Below are 18,392 nucleotides of genomic sequence, written 5' to 3'. Positions count from 1 at the left end.
AATGTTTTAGTCTAAGAACCAAATGTTCTTAGAAGCAAAGAAATTTTTTTTCAAATTGAATAAATTTGATATGTAACATTGTGTAAGTTTAAGGTATATGGCGTGTTACTTGGATACATTTATATATTGTAAGATGGTTGTTGCTATAGCAACATTTATTTCATTATATACTTATTACAGAAGTGTCGTACAGTATTAGTATCTCTATTCATTATACTGTATGTCGATCTCAGTGGTTTTATTTAATACTCATAACAAGTTTGTACCTTAAACACCATCTCTCTTATCCCTCTACCACCCCATCTCCTGGTAGCCACTATTTTACTGTGTTTTTTTTTTTTTTAAGGTTTCACTTTTTTAGATTGATATATAAGTGACATGATACAGTAGTTATTTTTCTCTGATATATCTCACTAGGCATAATGTGCTCAAGGTCCATCCACATTGTCATAAATGGAAAGGAGTTTCCTTTCTAATGGCTGAACAATACTCCACACAGTTCCACTGTGTATAGGTGCCACTTTTCTTTTTTTAATCCATTCACTTATTGATGAGCATTTGGATTGTTTCCATATTTTGACTATTGTGAATAACACTGTAGTAAACACAGAAGTGCATATATCTTATCAAAATCCTGTTTTCATTTCCTTTGGGTTTTAACCCACTGAGCCAACCAGGGACCCCCTTCTGCCCATTTTTTAATCAGATTGTTGTTGATGTTGAGTTGACTAGTTCCTTATATATTTTAGATATTAACCCCTTCCTAATATATGGTTTGCAAAAAAAAAAAAACTCTCCCATTCTGTAGGTTGTCTTTTCACTTGTTCATTTTTTCTTCTGCTTTGCAAAATCTTTTGGGTCTGATGTAATCTCACTTACTGATCTGTTTCTTTTTTGCTTTGGCATCATTCCCCAAAAATCATTGCCAAGGCCAACATCGATGAGCATCTTCCCTATATTTTCTTCCAGTTTCACGGCATCATGTCTTATGTTTAAGTGTTTGATCTATTTGAGTTCATTTTTGTGAGTGGCATGAGATAGGAATCCAATTTCATTGTTCTCCCTGCTTCTCCTGTTTTCCAAGCACCACGTGTTGAAGAGACTATCTTTTCCTCATTGGATATTTTTGAATATTAATTGACTCTATGTACTGGGATTTAATTATGGACTCTATTCCATTTCATTGGTTGATATGTCTATTTTTTTGTGCCAGTACCATAGTATATTTATTACTATGGCTTTGAAGTGTAGTTCAAAATTCAGAAGCATGATACCTCCAGCTTTGTTCTTGTTTCTCAGGATTACTCTGGCTGTTGGGATTCTTTTGTGGTTCCACCAAATTTTACAATTGTTTCTTCTATTTTTATAAAAATTGTCTTCAGTGATTTGACAGGGATTGCATTGAACCTACAGTATGGCCATTTTATGATATTAATTCTTCTGATTCATGAACATGGGAGGAGTTTCATTTTGTTCGTCTTTTTCAATTTCTTTGAGCAGTCTTGTGGTTTTCGTTTTACAGATCTTTCATTTCCTTGGTTAAATTTATCCCTAAGTATTATATTGTTTTGTTTTGTTTTTTAATTCTGTTGTGAATGAGATGGTTTTCTTTATTTTCTTTTTCTTTTTCAGATGCTTCATCATTAATGTAAAGTAATACAACTGATTTCTCTATGTTGATTTTCTGTCCTGCCACTTTACTGAAATTGTTGACTAATTCAAACAGGTTTTTGACTGATTCTTTGAGATCTCCTATATGTAGGATCCTATTATCAGCAAATAAGAAGTTTTACTTCTTCCTTTCAAGAAATGTATCTATTTCTTCTAGGTTATGTAATTTGTTGGCACATAATTGTTCATAGTAGTTTCATGTACATCTATAGTATATCAGTTGTAATGTCTCCTATTTCGTTTCTAATTTTATTTATTTATGTTTTCTCTCTTTTGCTCTTAGTCTAGTTAAAGGTCCCTACAATTATCTTAGTGAATTGTCTATTTCTCCCTTAAAATCTGTTACTAACTGCTTAATATATCTCAGTGCTCATGTGTTGGGAGCATATATATACTTATATTACCATATCTTCTTGACATTGACCTCTTTATCATTATATATTGACCTTCTTTGTCTCTTGTTATCCATCTTGGCTTAAAGTCTATTTTGTCAGATATAACTGTGGCTGTGCTCACCTTCTTTTTCCATTTGCTTGGAATATCATCCTCCATTCTTTCATTTTTGATCCTGTGTTGTTCTTTAGAGCTAAAATGACTCTCCTATAAGCAACATAGAGTTGGGTCTTGTTTTTTTTTTTTTTTTTTTTTTACCCATTCAGCCACTCTGTGCCCTTTGATTGGTGAGTTTAAGCCACTTACACTTAGGGTGATTATTGATATGTAAGGGTTTACTACTGCCGTTTTATCTTTTGCCTTCTGGTTTTTGTTTTTGTTTTGTTTTGTTTTTTAATTTTATTTATTTATTTGACAGACAGAGATCACAAGTAGGCAGAGAGAGTGGGGGAAGCAGGCTCCTCGCTGAGCAGAGAGCCTGACTCTGCTCTGGGATCATGACCTGAGCTGAAGGCAGAGGCTTTAACCCACTGAGCCACCCAGGCGCCCCTCTCCATTGTTTCTTTTTCCTTCTATTTCTGTCTACCTCTGTAAGTTTGTGGCTTTCCATGCTGATTTTCTCAGTGCTCCAATTTTTTCTTTCATGTTGCTACTCTGGATTTTTGCTTTGTGATTACCTCGTTTTATAAAAAATAGTCCATTTTCTGCTAATAGCAGTTTATCTTCTTTTGCTTATAAAGTCTCCATCCTTTGACTCTTCCCTTTTCTATTTTTCATGTCACAAATTATCTCTTTTGACACTGTGATTTTGTTACCAAATTGTAGTAGTCATAGTTATTTTTAATCATCTTTTCCTTTAACCTTTAAAGAGTTTAACATATCATTCTAAAAAAGTTACAGTTCTAATTCTGATTATTGATCACCTTATCAGTGTATTGTATACCTTTGCCTTTTCAGCTTGAACAGCTCCTTCCAACATTTCTTAGAAGGCAGGTCTAATAATGGTGAATTCCTTCAGCTTTTGTCTGTCTGGGAAAGCTTTTGTTTCTCCTTCATATCTAGAGGATAACTTTACCAGATAGAGTATTCTTGGCTGGAAGTTTTTATCTTTTAATATTTTGACTAGGTCATTCCATGCTCTTCTAGCCCAAAACGTTTCTGCTGAGGAATCTGCAGTAGCCTAATGGGAGTACCTTTGTAAGTTACTATCTTTTTTCTCCCAGCTGCCTTTACAACTATTTCTTCATTGTTGACTTTTGACACTTTTAATATAATGTGTGTTGGAGATGGATATTTGTTTTGTTTTGTTTTGTTTTGTTTTGTTTTGCATTGAGATGACAAGGCATTTGATTAGCTTCATGGACTTGTACATCTGGTTCTTTCCCCAGGCATGGGAACTTCTCAGCTATTATTTCTTTAAACATGCTCTCTGCTTCCTTCCTCTTTCCTTCTTATGGGGCACCCATTATTCTTATCTTATCTCTTCCAGTGGAGTCAGTTCTCATAGGGTTTCTTTACTTTTAAAAATCTAGTTCTCTCTCCTCTTTCACTTGAATAATTTCTTTATTTCTGTCCTCGAGCTCGCTAATTCTCTCTTTCATATGATCTGCCTTATAGCCAATGCATTCTAATGCATTTTTTTTTTGTCTCATTTATTGAGGTTTTCAAATCTCTAGCATTTATTTTAGGTACTCTTTTAGGATCTGAATCTTTTTAGTAAAGTACTCCTTCTCTTTATTCCGGAGATCATTGTGTTAATGTTCTGAATTTTCTTGTAGCTTGTTAAATTTCTTTATAACAGCTCTTGTAAATTCTTTATCATTTTGGCTGCCGTATTCCATGTCATTGGACTTGGTTGCTAGAAAATTGTCACTTTATGTGATACTGTATTACCATGGTTTTCCATGGTGTTTGATGAGAATTGCTTTTGCCTCTGTATATGAAGTAGGGAACACCTGTCTTATTTAGGGAGAGTTTTGTTTACTTTGATTCTTAATAGTTCAAGAGGCTGGTATTTTAGAGGCTTCCTTTAGTTTTCCAGAAGGTGGCATTATAGCACATGTTTTTGGTTTCTCTACCCAGCCAGAGCGGACTCCCCACTAAGGTTGACAGCAAACACATAAAAGGAAAAAAACTAACAAACAAAAACAACAACAACAACCACCACCACAAAGTGTGGCAACAGAGGAAGAGATGTGTACTTAGCACTTGGGCTTTGGGTATGCCTACTGCCTGGTAGGGGTACTTTCAAGTGGGAAGGGTCACAGTGGCCAATGAGCAGTCCTCTTGACTCCTGAGGCAGACGACAGGAAAGCTTTCCTTCAGTTCTCTTTGTCTGCCTACTTCCCTTCCCTTTCTTTCCCCCAACCCAGCCCCAGTCACTGCCATCTGTTCTCAGAGAGAGCAAGGGTTCCTCCAGCTGCAGGGCATGACCAGGCCAACCCTCACTCACTGCCTTCACCTACCACCTCCTTTGACAAAAAGGTTGTGCTGGCTTACTGCTGGCCAGCTGCCACCCTCTCTCTGCCACCACTGTCTCTGCTACCTGTGGGCTCCACTGCCATTTCCCTGACTCTGACACTTCCTCTGAGGTCCAGTGGATCTTTCAGTATCCTGATGTGCTATGCAAAAGCACCTTCTTTCTTTTTCTTTCTTCGGCTCAGGTCATTATCCCAGGTCCTGGGATCGAGCCCCACATCAGGATCTCTACTCTGCGGGGAGCCTGCTTCCTCCTCTCTCTCTCTGCCTGCCTCTCTGCCTACTTGTGATCTCTGTCAAATAAATAAATAAAATCTTTAAAAAAACAAAAAACAAAAACAAAGAGATATCTTTCCAATCTGTATTTTCTGTGTGTGTGATAGGAAAGAAGTGATAACTTTTCCTCTACAACAAGTCTTCAAATTTCTTCTTGCATGTCTTTTTCTTCTATCTCTACTTTGTCATTTTCCCTATTAAAGGGGGGAAAAATCATGTTGTCTTTCTTTATTAGAGGAAAACTGTTCATGGCCATGCCTCTCTACACTTAAAATTACATTGAACATAAGAGATTACATTGCACATAGAAAACAATAATCTAAAATTGCACATTCAATTTAATATCTATTTTCTTATACATCCCCCTCCCCCATTAGACTCTAGACCTCTTGAGGCCAGGAGACATTTCTTATTTATTTTGTACACCCAGTCCCCCTCTGATGTTTGGTTTATCAAGTATCAGTTAGAAGCTGATGAGCCAATGAGTAACTTCATCAGAGTATAGAAGTTTGGCTTTTGAAACTAATCAGGACACTGAAAGTTTTAATAAAAAGGTCCCTTGTTGATCTTTGCCCTCCATTCTGAAGGTGTCTGAAAGGCCCCAGAGGGAAGGCTAAGACTCCAAAGTACTGGCTCCCAAATCCGTTTTCATGAGAAGTGCTGTGGCATGTTAAGGTACACACCCAGGCTGACGCTGATAAACTCTACCTAGAGTAGATTGTGACTATCCTCATCCTTGAACAGATGAAATGAGCCCAGCAGCAGTGAGAACACTTTGCTACAATAATCCAATAAATAATTTTAAAATGATGATTACTTTTTTCTTTTGCATGGAAGTCTAAGAGTAAAGCCAAGTAGAGTTTAAAAAAAAAAAAAAGACCACCTTCCCTTCCCCCCAATACCAAGCAGAAATTCCAGAGACTTTGCCAAAACTCCCTATAGATTTATCACTTCTTAGGAGACTTTGTACAAAATCTCCTTTGCACTATAAGAGCCAGATGTTACTGTCAAATTGTAACCATCCGGACTACATGTGTACACACATTGCACAGTCATCTCTAACTGCACACAGGAGGCACAAGAAATAGAAGTTATGACCTAACTCAAGCTTTTTCTAAGCTGGAGGAAGATTGCCACCAGCCAGTTATGGTAGATGGTTTCTCTTTACTCTGGCCTCCCACCACTAGGGAGCGGGATCATTCTCAAGTGAGGAAACCAGGAAAACAAGACTGCCAGCCCAAGAAAAGTGTTGTGTGCAACAGAGATGGGATTTGTATAGCTATAGCCATGTTGTCTCCTCACGCTGTTGCACCATTTGATCTGAAACAAATTCTTCAAACTTTAGACACACCATGTTGCTATCTAATTACAAAAAAAAAAAAAAAAAATTCTAAAGTAAGTAAAATAATTTTGGACCACTTGGTGTTAGAGAGTACCCTGAACTTCACTTCCCTATGCTGGTGTCAGTAAGTGAGAGTTGACCATTTTAATTAAAGTACAAGCTCCATTTTTCCTTTTAGAGCTTTCCTGGGTAGCCACCAAGAATTGTTACATACAAATTACTCCAGCCATTCCATTTCATTGAAGACGTAAAGTGCAGAAGGTCTTGTCTGGGTATGAGAAGAGGTCAGGTAGATGATCACAAAGCCAGCCATGGTGTACCGGAAGAAAAGCTGCAGAATAAATAAGAAAACTGGAACGTCACACCTGGTATAAGCAAATCCCTTCTTTCCCTACAGAGTCAGGAGTACTTTGTCAAAATAAGTGTCAGGTTGGGGTGGCATGGGAAATTGAGTGCAAGATCTAGGTGCACAGAAAGTATAAAAATCTGTAGGGCATACAGGTAGGCTACCAAATCCTAATGACGACTCACAGAAATTATAAGGAGAATGGTCCCCTTACCCTGATTCTATCAGGCTAACCTGAACTTGTTGCTGTCTTCTGGGTTTGACCAACACATGTGCAAGTTCATATGGTTCAGTCAACAGTGTAAGTCCTGCTGAGGGAAAGGGGATGCTTTGCCTCCACCCATCCTGGCGATACAGGTCTGATGCAAGATTTGCACTTAAAGATCAGAGACCTTTACGTGACCTTCCCTGGAGCTCAAGTGTTCCATTGAGGGACCCAGTTGCATCTTTATAGGGCAGGGAATGGGTTGCAGTGGAAGTCAAGTGAATGAGGCACTGACATTCCTGTCAGAAGTAACATTTTGTCTGCTTTCTGTTGGGGGATTCCACTGAAGATCTGATTTGTAAAAGAGGGGAAAGTTTCTTACACTTTTTAAAAACTGGTTCAAAACCTGTAGAATGTGCTCATTTTGTTAAAGGAACCCCAATATAAATCTTGACTTCTGGAAAATTGAAGTTTTAAAACTATAAATCAGAGGGTCATGAACAAGTGCATTGGTTACCTCATTTCATGAAAGGCAGGGAAGAATTTTCATTCTTGATGATGGTAATCTCCCTCCAGTTCAGCTCATGTCATATTCAAAGAAAATACGTTCAAAATAGAACTGTGAAACTTTAAAGGGTGAAGGGCATATTTTCTCAGTACATGAATGAAAATAAATCTTGACGAATGGTTATATACAGAAAGAGAGCTCTTTTTTTCCCCTTCTTTCTTTTTTTTTTTCCTTTTAAGTATTTGGGACAAAGGGTGAAAAGGGGTATTGTTCAAAACACAAGTCAAAAAAAACTCCCGTAAGTCTATACACCACATGACGTGAACGGGCCTTCATGGTTCATGACCATGTTTGAAGTGTTTATGTAGAAACTGGACAATTACTTGTGTAGAATCTGGGCTATGTCTACTTATTGAACTTGGTTGATGTTTTTTACTACAAATAACCAATTAATTTAGGCCAGAAAGCAGTTGAGGTAATTGAGCAATCGGTCAATTTATTTAATGACATTTTCTCCAAATGGTAGGGATACATTCTTCAGTCCGTTCAAGCAAAATACGAAGGTGATTACCCTCATGTGGTTAAAATTGCAATCATAAGACCCGCTTTTTCAACGAGCTGACTTAGGCATAAAGGACTCTTTGGAAGTCTAAAAACAGATAACATGTTTGGCAGTTGTTTTTAATATGATCCCATATTTAGTTTAAAATTTGAAATAGCTGGGCTTATCTGTGAGATGTTATTTTGGGAGACATTAAAGTCCCCTTCAGTGGAACTCTCCCTTTAAGAGAGTTCCACTGAAGGGGACTTTTCGTGTCTCACAGAAAAGACGAGGGTTTTAAAATCCTTTTTTTAGTGAATAACTAGGGGAATCTGTCTTACTCTGTACTACTGTGAGAATGAAAAACAATTTACATGAAGAAAAGATTGTGCCAAGGAACAGAAGTACCTCTTGATTGAACAACGGTCTTAGGATTTCAAAGCAAAGTGGACAAAACCACCTCCCAGTGGCTGGCAAAAACAAAAGATATAATTAGATTAAAAATCTGCTGCTTACATGAAACCAAAAGACCCATCTGTAAAGAGATCTGAATGAAGGGCTATTTTCTTTCAAGGTCAACTTAAGACTCTTTACATAATGATCTTCCTTACTTTACAGCACATTGTACCTCATTTTTTTTTTTTTTTTTTCAAAATGAAGTTGGTAAACCCAATTTCAGCCTCATTTCATTTACTGTTTAGATTAGTACTAAAAATGAGCTACTAATGTCTGGGCCCTTTGTTATTGAGGATTTTCTTTCAATGCCTATCAGAAAGGTGGCTTAGCTGTCTAAGTATCAGCTTTAAATACCTAGACTCCGTGGAACCATAGGTTGGATTCTCAGAAGGGCTGGGGAACCCCTTAATTATTCTGAAATAGTTGGTGTAGCAGGCCATTTCCTACACAAGTGCCCTTCTACAGAATCTTCAAAACCAAAATACTCTGTGGACATTAAAAATTCAATCATTATTTTCCTTTTGTTCGGAGAAATACTCATTCGCTGTAGGATCTCAGAACTCAAAAAGTATATGCTTTCCTTTTTTGTGTCCCTTGCATTTTCTTAGCCTGCTGTACCGTACACTTTGTACAAACTTTAATAATATTTATTTGCAGAAAGATTGTACTTTGAATTTGGCTGACTTGTCCAGTGTAAGGATGAATATGCAGAGAACCACACTTTGAAGTCCGTGTGGTTAGAAAGGGCTTTCCTAAATCTTTCCGTGATACGTTCTAGTGATGGATTCTTTTTAGTTCTCACGCTCTTATTTTAACATTGTATTAACCCAAAGCACTTGAACTTCAGAGCCCTTTGTTTTGGATGGTGATGTTATTTCATTCTGGCTGGAAAGCCCTCTTTTACCTACTGTGTCTGAGATGTTGAAATCCAACAACTGAGTGAGAGATTTGCATGACAAGCCTTTTGAAAATTTTAACTCTGTCTTAACATAAGGAACTCAAAATTTCAGTGAGCTAAGAGTTTGCATGCCAAGTCGACAAGGCGCCTAAAGTATATGAACTTACTACGTGCACAGACTTAGTAGAAACAGAGTCCTCAGAATCCTCGAAGTCAACAAGTTAGAGGACTTGGCGACTTGTTCAATAGCACAGTCGTCATGAAATCCACGCCTTTAAAGGGGACTTCGTTAGAGCCTCCACAGCTGGTAACGAAGGAGGAATCTCCCAGAGGTAGAGAGGAGATCAGCTGGACCTGTGGGACCTAACTCGTGTCCTCTGGCATTCGTCTGTCACCAGCAGCCTCGTAAACCAGAGCTGGTCCCCTGTTCAGGAAGCCAGGGGCTTCCTCTGGCCGCGGTGGCAATGGAGAATCCTGAGATCCCAAAGAAGAACGTGAAACCGGAGTGGAAATCAGAGCCACGCTCCTCCTGAATCGGATCTGGATTTGAATTGACTTGGGGGGCGGGGGAGGGCAGTAGGTAAAGGAAGAAAATGGGTTTCCTCGGAGCATTATACAGGCAATTAAAAGAAGTAGAAGACTCGAGTTGTTTGAGCTTTAGAAAATGATCTTAGGGGAGGTGATTTCGATTCCCTATTCCTTGGGTTCCCTGTTCAAAAAAAAAAAAAAGGAAGTAATAAGGCATGGGCCGTCCTGGTCACAAAAGGATGGGAGTTGCTAAAAGAAAAAGGATTTTAGCTTTTATACGGTAAACGCTTGTATAAAATATGACTCATGTATTAAGATGCAGGGAAATAGACTGCCAGCCACACTAACGAGTCATAGGCATAGTTCTAGAAGAACCTTTCAGTTCTTCTAGAGGTGTAGTGGCCAACCATGTTCTTGACGACAAGAATCCTAAGAGGCAACTGGTTTCTAGGTGTCAACACTTAGGCCTAAGCTAGGAGATGCCCCCGAGGAAGATAAGAAACTTGCGACCGCAAGTTTGGTGTCCCAGAAGATTTCCAGGCTAAGAGTTTGTTTCCTTTCCCTTTTTATGAATGGCTGTCGTACTATGCTTCCGTCGGCATTTTCTCCCAAAGCCATTCATAAAAATAAAAACAAAACAGAATAACGACAACAAAAAACTTGGTCGGCACCGTCTGGAGCCACCGGGTACCAGAGGCTGGGAAAACATCCTGGCAGCCTCCTCCCCAAGCAGCCCTGAGAGCATTCAAGGGTCTGTTTGTTTGGTGGTCTGAGAAGTATGAAGTGCTGTGTGGAAGGCAGCTGGTAGGAGTTCTGTGACACGGACTAGGCCGGGAGCCAGGGCTGGCTGAGGTTCAGACATTGTCTTTCCCCTCATTGAAGTGTCAGGACCTAATTCATGGAAAATCGGGTGAGCTGGCAGCCCTTTCAGAGGATTTCATTGAGCCCCGCAGTGTGCAGGAGTCCCATGAACGCGGGATCCTCAGCCAAAAGAGGAGGGGAACTTCTGGGCAGTAGAAACCAGTCAGCGTGCAAGAATGTGTGGGGATTTGAAACGGTTTGGGAGTAAACATGTGTACAGGTGTCATCGGCAGGAAGAAAGAGAAAGAAGAAAGTGGTCTGTCCTTACAAATGACTCCTTTGAAATGAATACTCTCTCAGCGCACACTTTTGAATCCTAAGAGGCAAGAAGTCCTCATCGTCCTTGGTTCAGGACCACCTGGAGAAAATATCATCTGGCAATCTGGGCTTTTATGATGTCATCTCCCCTGTGATTTAAAGTCGAAGGGAAGAGCTTTTTCTTTTCAGTGAACAAAAGTATTTTGTTGTTTTAAAAAGTTTTTATCTTGTCCATCTAAAAAAAAAAAAAAGCTCTGATGATTTTTATCTAACATTTTTTTTTCAAGATTTCTTTTATTTATTTGAGAGAGAGTAAGCATGAGCAGGGAGAGTGGGAGAAGGAGAAGCAGACTCCCCGCCGAGCAGGGAGCCCAATCCAGGTCCAGTCCCCGGACTCTGGAATCATGACCTGAACCAAAGGCAGACGCTTAATCGACTGAGCCACCCAGGTCCCCCAGCATGTTTAATACGTCAGCAATAGGACCATCATACCATCATAGAAATTCCAAAAGGAAGGAAAATGAATAGGAGCTCTATGCCCCATGATATGGTGAATTTGCCACAACTTCTGTTATTTGGGAAAACTGTAGTGATTTTATTTTTTTCACTTGTGCCACAAAGCTGTGTCACGATCCACCTCAGAGTGGCACAGTTGTGTTTGCAAGTCCTAGTGATGTGTAGATGGAAGAAGTAAGGCTCCTGTTTAGACTTGAGAGTGAGTACTGGAAGTAATCTATCAGAAGGCTCAGGCTTCAGCTCCTACACTTACGTTAACCAAGAGTAACTTAAATATCTTTCGAATATTATCATTAATGGAAAATTAATTTAGGCTAGGGGCACCTGGGTGGCTCAGCGGGTTAAGCCTCTGCCTTCAGCTCAGGTCATGGTCTCAGGGTCCTGGGATCAAGGCCGGCGTTGGGCTCTCTGCTCAGCAGGGAGCCTGCTTCCCCCTCTCTCTCTGCCTACTTGTGATCTGTCTGCCAAATAAATAAAAATCTTTAAAAGAAAAAACAAAAACAAAGCAATTTTAAAAAATTAATTTAGACTAGGTAGAAAAGTTTTCCCTCAGATAAGAAAATTCTGTGCTACCTACATAATTTAAGAGCTACAAATGCAGGTGTAACAAAATAGTCTATCAAGAAAGTGAACAGACCCACAGAATGGGAGAAGACATTTGCAAATCACATTCTAATGACACTCACATCTAGAACATAGCAAGAACTCATACAACTTAATAATGAAAAAACAAACTTTAATATGGGCAAGAGATTTGAACAGACATTTCTGTAAAGAAGATTTACAAATTGCCAATGAACTCATGAAAAGATGTTCAACATCATTTGTCATTAGGGAACATCAACTCAAAACCACAGTGACATTGAACTTCACACCCAGTAGATGTTTATAATTAAAAAGACGAGCAGTAACAAGTGTTAACAAGTATATGGAGAAATTGGGACCCTCATACATTGCAGGTGGAAATGTAAAACGGTGCTGCTGCTTAGAAGAACTGGCGACTCCTTTAAAAGTTTAACATAGAGTTACCTATATGACCCAGAAATTCCACTCCAAGCTATCTATACCTGAGCAAAATGAAAACATGTCTCTACTAAAACTTATATATAAATGTTCATAGCGTTAGTCATGATAACAAATGGCAGGGAAAAAAAAAACCCAAATGTCCATCACCTGGCGGGTGGATAAACAAAATGTGGTATATCCATCAATGGAATGTTGTTCAGTCGTAAAGAGAAATGAAGTGGGGATGGGAGCTATGACCAGGATGAAAATAGGTGCCGAATAGGAGAAGCCAGACACGAAAGACAATATATTGTAGGATTCCATTTACATTAAATGTCCAGAATAGGCAAATTTATATGGACAGAAGGCTGAGTGGTTGGTTAGTGCTGGGAGGCTGACCAGGAAGATAGGAGGGAGTGGGGAGTAGTTGATAATGGGTATGGGGCTTTTTTGAGAGGAGGTGAAAGTGTTCTAAAACTAGATCATGGTGGTGACTTTAGAACTCTCTGCATATACTAAAACTTTGAATTAGGGGTGCCTGGGTGGTTCTGTCATTAACTATCTGCCTTCAGCTCAGGTCATGATCCCAGGGTGCTGGGATCGGACCCTGTATCAGGTTCTCAGTGGAGAACCTGCTTCTCCCTCTCCCTCTGCTGCCCACCCCCTACTTGTGCACTCTCTCACTCTCTGTGTCTCTTTCTGTCAGGTAAATAAATAAAATCTAAAAAAAAAAAAAAAAAAAAAACCTTTGAATTATACACCTTATGGGTGAATTTTATAATATGTAAATTGTAACTCAAGAAAGCTGAGTGTTTTTGAACAAAATAGCTCCTTTCCCTCCTCTAGTGAATCCAGATTCTTTTAAGATTTATTTATTTATTTATTTATTTGGCAGACAGAGATCACTGGTAGGCAGATAGGCAGGCAGAGAGAGAGAGGAGGAAACAGGCTCCCTGCTGAGCAAAGAGTCCGATGCCAGGTTCGATTCCAGGACCCGGAGACCATGACCTGGGCCGAAGGCAGAGGCTTAACCCACTGAGACATCTAGGTGCCCTGTGAATCCAATTTTAGAGCCAATATTTTGTCTCTAGTTTGCAGCAGGTGTCTATATTTAAAACATGTAGACTTGATTATTTTCATTCTGTATGTTTTCCTTTAAAATGTAACAGTTCTTTTTGTTTGTTTCTTCCTTAGCCACAACAAGTCGTTCAGAAGAAGCCTGCTCAGGTAAGAGATGGTCATTATGATTTTTCCTTCTGTGAGAAAGATATGACCCCAAATTAAATCTCTAATTAGAATTTTTCTAGTTTTGATTATGTTGGCATTACAGTATTCTTGCAAATTTGTTATGTCCTTCAGACAAAGCCAGGAATACAGAGTCTGAGATTGTGTCATTAAAAACTGCCTGGCTAGCTCAGTCCCTAGTGCATGGGACTCCATGGTTTGAAGTTCAAGCCTCATGACGTTGGATGTGGAGATTACTTAAAAATAAAATCTTAAAAAAAAACCCTAGACCATCAAGTCCTGAAGTATACAAAGTAAATATAAATAGTTTAAAAAGTAAAATTTTAATTTCTGTTCCTCATATAAAACAAATATTTAATAATCTTATCATATATTTCACCAACTGTAAACATCAAATTTTGTTCTATCTATCCATATTCCCCATTGACTTGATACAGAACTTATTAGCTGAAAAATATATTGTGATTTATGACAAGAACACGATCTGTTTATTGCATTATTCTATAACCTTTGATAATCCCAAAACACCCCCAAAGAAGGCTGGGAACTGGGAAATTAAGGGGTCCCAATTTTGCAGATTGATGAACACTCGGGTTCTGCCTCATTGGCTGAATCACAGTTTCTGAAGTTTGGCAACATCAAAATTAAGAACCAATTTTACTTCTCTTATTCTTTATGCCTGGTGTTCCTTGTCCTAAATATAATCCATACATAGAAACTTAAGAATCATATTTATTAAGGAAGTTTATCTTGAAGGGAAAAAACACTGAAGAATGAACTAACCATGATTGCCAAGTACTTGATTTCTTATTAAAATTTCAGAGTATCCCCACTATTCTCCACTCCTGGGTTTAAAGAGGTGTCCAGGAGGGGTGCACCTCGGTGGCAGTCAGTTGAACCTCTGACTCTTGGTTTCCACTTGGGTCATGATCTCAGGGTCATGGTCTCAGGGTTGTGGAATTGAGCCCTGTGTTGGGCTCCACACTCAGCTCAGAGTCTGCTTGAGAGTCTCTCTCCCTCTTCCCCTCCCCTGCTAAAATAAATAAATAAATCTTTTTTAAAAAGATACCAAGGAGATCTCAATGCATCATACAGAACCTGCTGGAGTAAGTTGTTACCCAGTGCCATGGGTTACCAAGTTCTGTTCTTTGTAGAGCTCCTTCATATATTTTTAAATATACTTTGCACCTTGTCCTCTTGGGACCATGGTGCCTTGCCTGGGAAAGACCATCCAAGCAATCTTAATGTGTCTAGTATTCTTTACAAATGCTGCTTGGAAGAAAATTGAATCTTCTAAACACATGTAAGCATATAGGAAAAATGTGTCAAAAATTACATGTATGTTTTAAGTAGAGTAAAAGCAGAGTTAACATGAAAAAAGAATTCTCACGGCTGTCCCCATAAAAGCCAAGAATTGTAGGAAGTACTAAAAATAAATACCCAGTGTTTGTAAACAATATTTAACAGAACAAAATATAAATAAAAACATTTTAAGTAGCCGATTCCAAATATATTTAGCCTCTCATCCTTCATCAGTAAGAACTTCAAGAGGAAGTAAACTTAAAAGTCAGTCCAGCGTTCAGTGTTGCATCACTGGCTACAAACAATAGATTAATAACTGTGATCTGTTAATGACATTGATTCTGTCTCTATCGTTGGTGTTGTAGGGAAGGTAAAGCAAACAAAAACAGCTATTGCATCTGAGAAATGTGTAATCTAGTTAAGAGGTTCTTAACGTTGGCTGCATATTGGAATAACCTAGAGATTTATATATATTGTATATTTAATATGTCCATTTACATAAATATATAAAATTATATATCTGTTTGTGGCTATTAGATATATTTCAATATGAGGGCTGTGTGTGTGTGTGTGTGTGTGTGTGTGTGTGTGTGGAGTTAGCCCGTGTGAGCCAGTTGTAAGCATCTCTTTCAAATTGTATGTTTGGTGAAGTCCGGGACGTAGCTTAAAATCCACTATGGTGTGAGTATTTACCCCATGGAAACTGACAACTACTACGAATCAGGACCTTTTTTTTCCTGGTGAGCAAGTTTACCTACACACCACTGACCCCACCCTTCAGTGATTCTGATTGTTTGATCTAAAGACCCAAGCATCATTATGTTTTATGAGCTCCCCAAGTGATTCTAATGTGCAGCCAGCAGGAGTGAAGAAGATACTCCGTGAACACACATGAGAAGACATTTAAACGTTTGTTGAACAAATGACCACAGAATGCCAACGTATATGAGGCACCTAGGGAATACAGATGGATGAGTGGAATGTCATGTGTTACTTAAGGGGATAATTCCTGGAAGATTTTTTTTTTTAAGATTTATTTACTTATTTGAGGGAGAAAGAGAGTGTGTGCACGTGAGTAGGGGGAGGGGCAGAGGGAGAGATAATTCCAAGCAGACTCCCCATTGAGCAGGGAGCCCAATGTGGGGCTCCATCCCAGGACCCTGGGATGAGCCACCCAGCCACTTATCCATGAAATGAGAGGCAGAAACAAATAAATCATAGGTGGAGATTATCGATGTGAGCAAAACCGATGGCAGTTTGGTCAGTAATACACCGAGAAATCTGAAATTCTTTCCCAAGAAAATCAGGACTATCAAAGAAGGCACAGATGGGACGCCTGGGTGGCTCAGTTGGTTAAGCAGCTGCCTTCGGCTCAGGTCATGATCCCGGCGCCCTGGGATCGAGTCCCACATCGGGCTCCTTGCTCAGCAGGGAGCCTGCTTCTCCCCCTGCCTCTGCCTGCCATTCTGTCTGCCTGTGCTCGCTCTCTCCCCCTCTTTCCCTCTGATAAATAAATAAAATCTTAAAAAAAAAAAAAAAAAGACTACTGACATGGGAAACTGTTAACAATGTACTTCATTCCTTGGTGGGCATCCATATTTACCTCTGGTATCCTTTTAAAAAAAAAAAAAATTTAAAAAAAATAAATAAATAAATAAAAAAAAAAAAAAAAGAAGGCACAGATGGATTGGGTTGGTCTTCACTGATCCGTCCTGCTGTCTTACAAACTCCGCTCCAGATATGCCCTCCAGGGGAAGAGTTCAGAGGGGTTTTTTTGGTTTTTTTTTTTTAAATGTGAGCTCACTGGGCTTCCTAATCTATATTGTCTAAGGATACAGTGATGAATTATATAAACATGGGGGCTACGTGGAAGTTCATGGAGGATAATGTAAATTTAACACTACATTCAAAAGGATCTCTTCCTTTTCCATCTGTTTATTTCAAAATACCCTCCCAGATGGCTTTTCCATGTAGCAGTCTGGATTAACTCAGGCTCACATCCTCTCTTCACCAACAGTACTTTGAGGGGCTCCGTTCAGACCCTGTTTTGAGGCAGTGAAAATTTTAATACAGTTAAAGATTTTACCTCTAAAGGAAAGGGCTCAGTGCTGTGTAAAGAGACCTAGGTTTTGCTTTTTGGCCCCATCAATGAGTGAATTAATCTTTCTGTTTCCTATTTACCCATCTGTGCACTGGGATAGTAACACACCGCCTTGCTCCCAAGAAAACTGGGAAAGATTCAAAATTATATAAATTCCAGAGCATATTGCTATATCCCGACTTATTTTTGGAGGCTGGGTTTTTCATTTCCAGGAATGAATAAGCCTCAAAAATCCTAGAACTCACTTTAGTTCAAAACTACTATCTTTTTGACCCTTTGGTGTTTTCATTGCACCTTTTAAAACGTGAGGATTGTTTTAACTAAGGGGGAAATGTTACAGTAATTGCTACATCCTCTCATTAGGACTAAAGCAGTCAGAATCACTTTTCATGTATGTATGTCACATTTATATGGAATTACAAAGGCTCCATTGTAAAATATCCTAAAGCCATCAAATTCTGAAAGCTCCCCAGAGCTTAAAGAATGCCATTTCTTGAAACTGGAACACAAAGCAGCAAAATTCATTCTGAGGAGACAAGTCCAGAATTTTAAGTTTCAAAATCTTGATATCTGTTTATGTATATAAATACATGTGTCCAGAAAAGAATAAAAGTTTAAGGGAAGCCTTACCGCAGCGGTCGGTGTTTATAAAGCCCTCCAGGTGCCAACAGGGAGAGACCTCAAGTGTGTCCCACATCCTCACAGGAAAAGTTAATGGTCTCTTAACAATCTAAAGAGAAAAATCTGCAGTAGTCACAGTGATTTTTTAAATTACAAAAGCAGTGGAAACACAGTTTACGGGGAAGCTCTGTTATATTTTTATTTAAAATGACAAATTAAGCAATAATTAGAAATTAGCTAATATGTCCGTTTTCTAGCAATTTGAAGCAGTTGACTTCTCAACCACATGGATCATGTCCTTAACTTCAGTAGGAAATGGTGGTAGAATTTATTGTCATTGTTGTTTTTATAAGATAACGCCGTAAGGGTATCCAGTTCGTGTTATTATTGATAGAGCATTGTTTTTTCAAGTTTTTATTTTTATTTTTTAATATATTTTTAAAGATTTTTATTTATTTATTTGACAGACAGAGATCACAAGTAGGCAGAGATATAGGGGGAGAGAGGAGGGAAGCAGGCTCCCCGCCAAGCAGAGAGCCCAATGCGGGGCTCAAACCCAGGACCCTGAGCTCATGACCTGAACCGAAGGCAGAGGCTCAACCCACGGAGCCACCCAGGCACCCCTTCAAGTTTTTATTTTGATAAGAATAAATCTCATGCCATCGCAGACTTCTAAAAAGGTTTTGCTGGTTCGTTGGATTATCTGTTTCTTGATTTCCTTCTTTTAAGGCTTTCAGCGGAGATCAGAAGTGACTCCAGCTCTTTAATTCAGATATTTTTTTTCCTCACCTGAGTCCCATCCAAAGGGAAAACTGGTTTTAAAAATCCTAACGGTTCTCCT

The 18,392-nt window shown here is 38.9% G+C and overlaps 1 protein-coding gene across 2 annotated transcripts in view; it reads left to right on the top strand.

The window, feature by feature from the left end:
* Nucleotides 1-18,392, top strand: part of HMGA2 (high mobility group AT-hook 2) — a 142,061-nt gene that overhangs the window by 112,820 nt on the left and 10,849 nt on the right. For both annotated transcript variants that reach the window (XM_082738265.1, XM_082738264.1), the window contains one exon: nt 13,477-13,509. In XM_082738265.1, the coding sequence (XP_082594391.1) occupies nt 13,477-13,509 (33 nt within the window). The remainder of the gene's footprint in view (nt 1-13,476; nt 13,510-18,392) is intronic.

This window comes from Mustela nivalis (assembly GCF_964662115.1).
Source record: "Mustela nivalis genome assembly, chromosome: 7".
Taxonomy (NCBI): Eukaryota; Metazoa; Chordata; class Mammalia; order Carnivora; family Mustelidae; genus Mustela; species Mustela nivalis.
The sequence above is the reverse complement of the archived record's forward strand: the minus strand, read 5'-3'. Positions and strand labels throughout refer to the sequence as shown.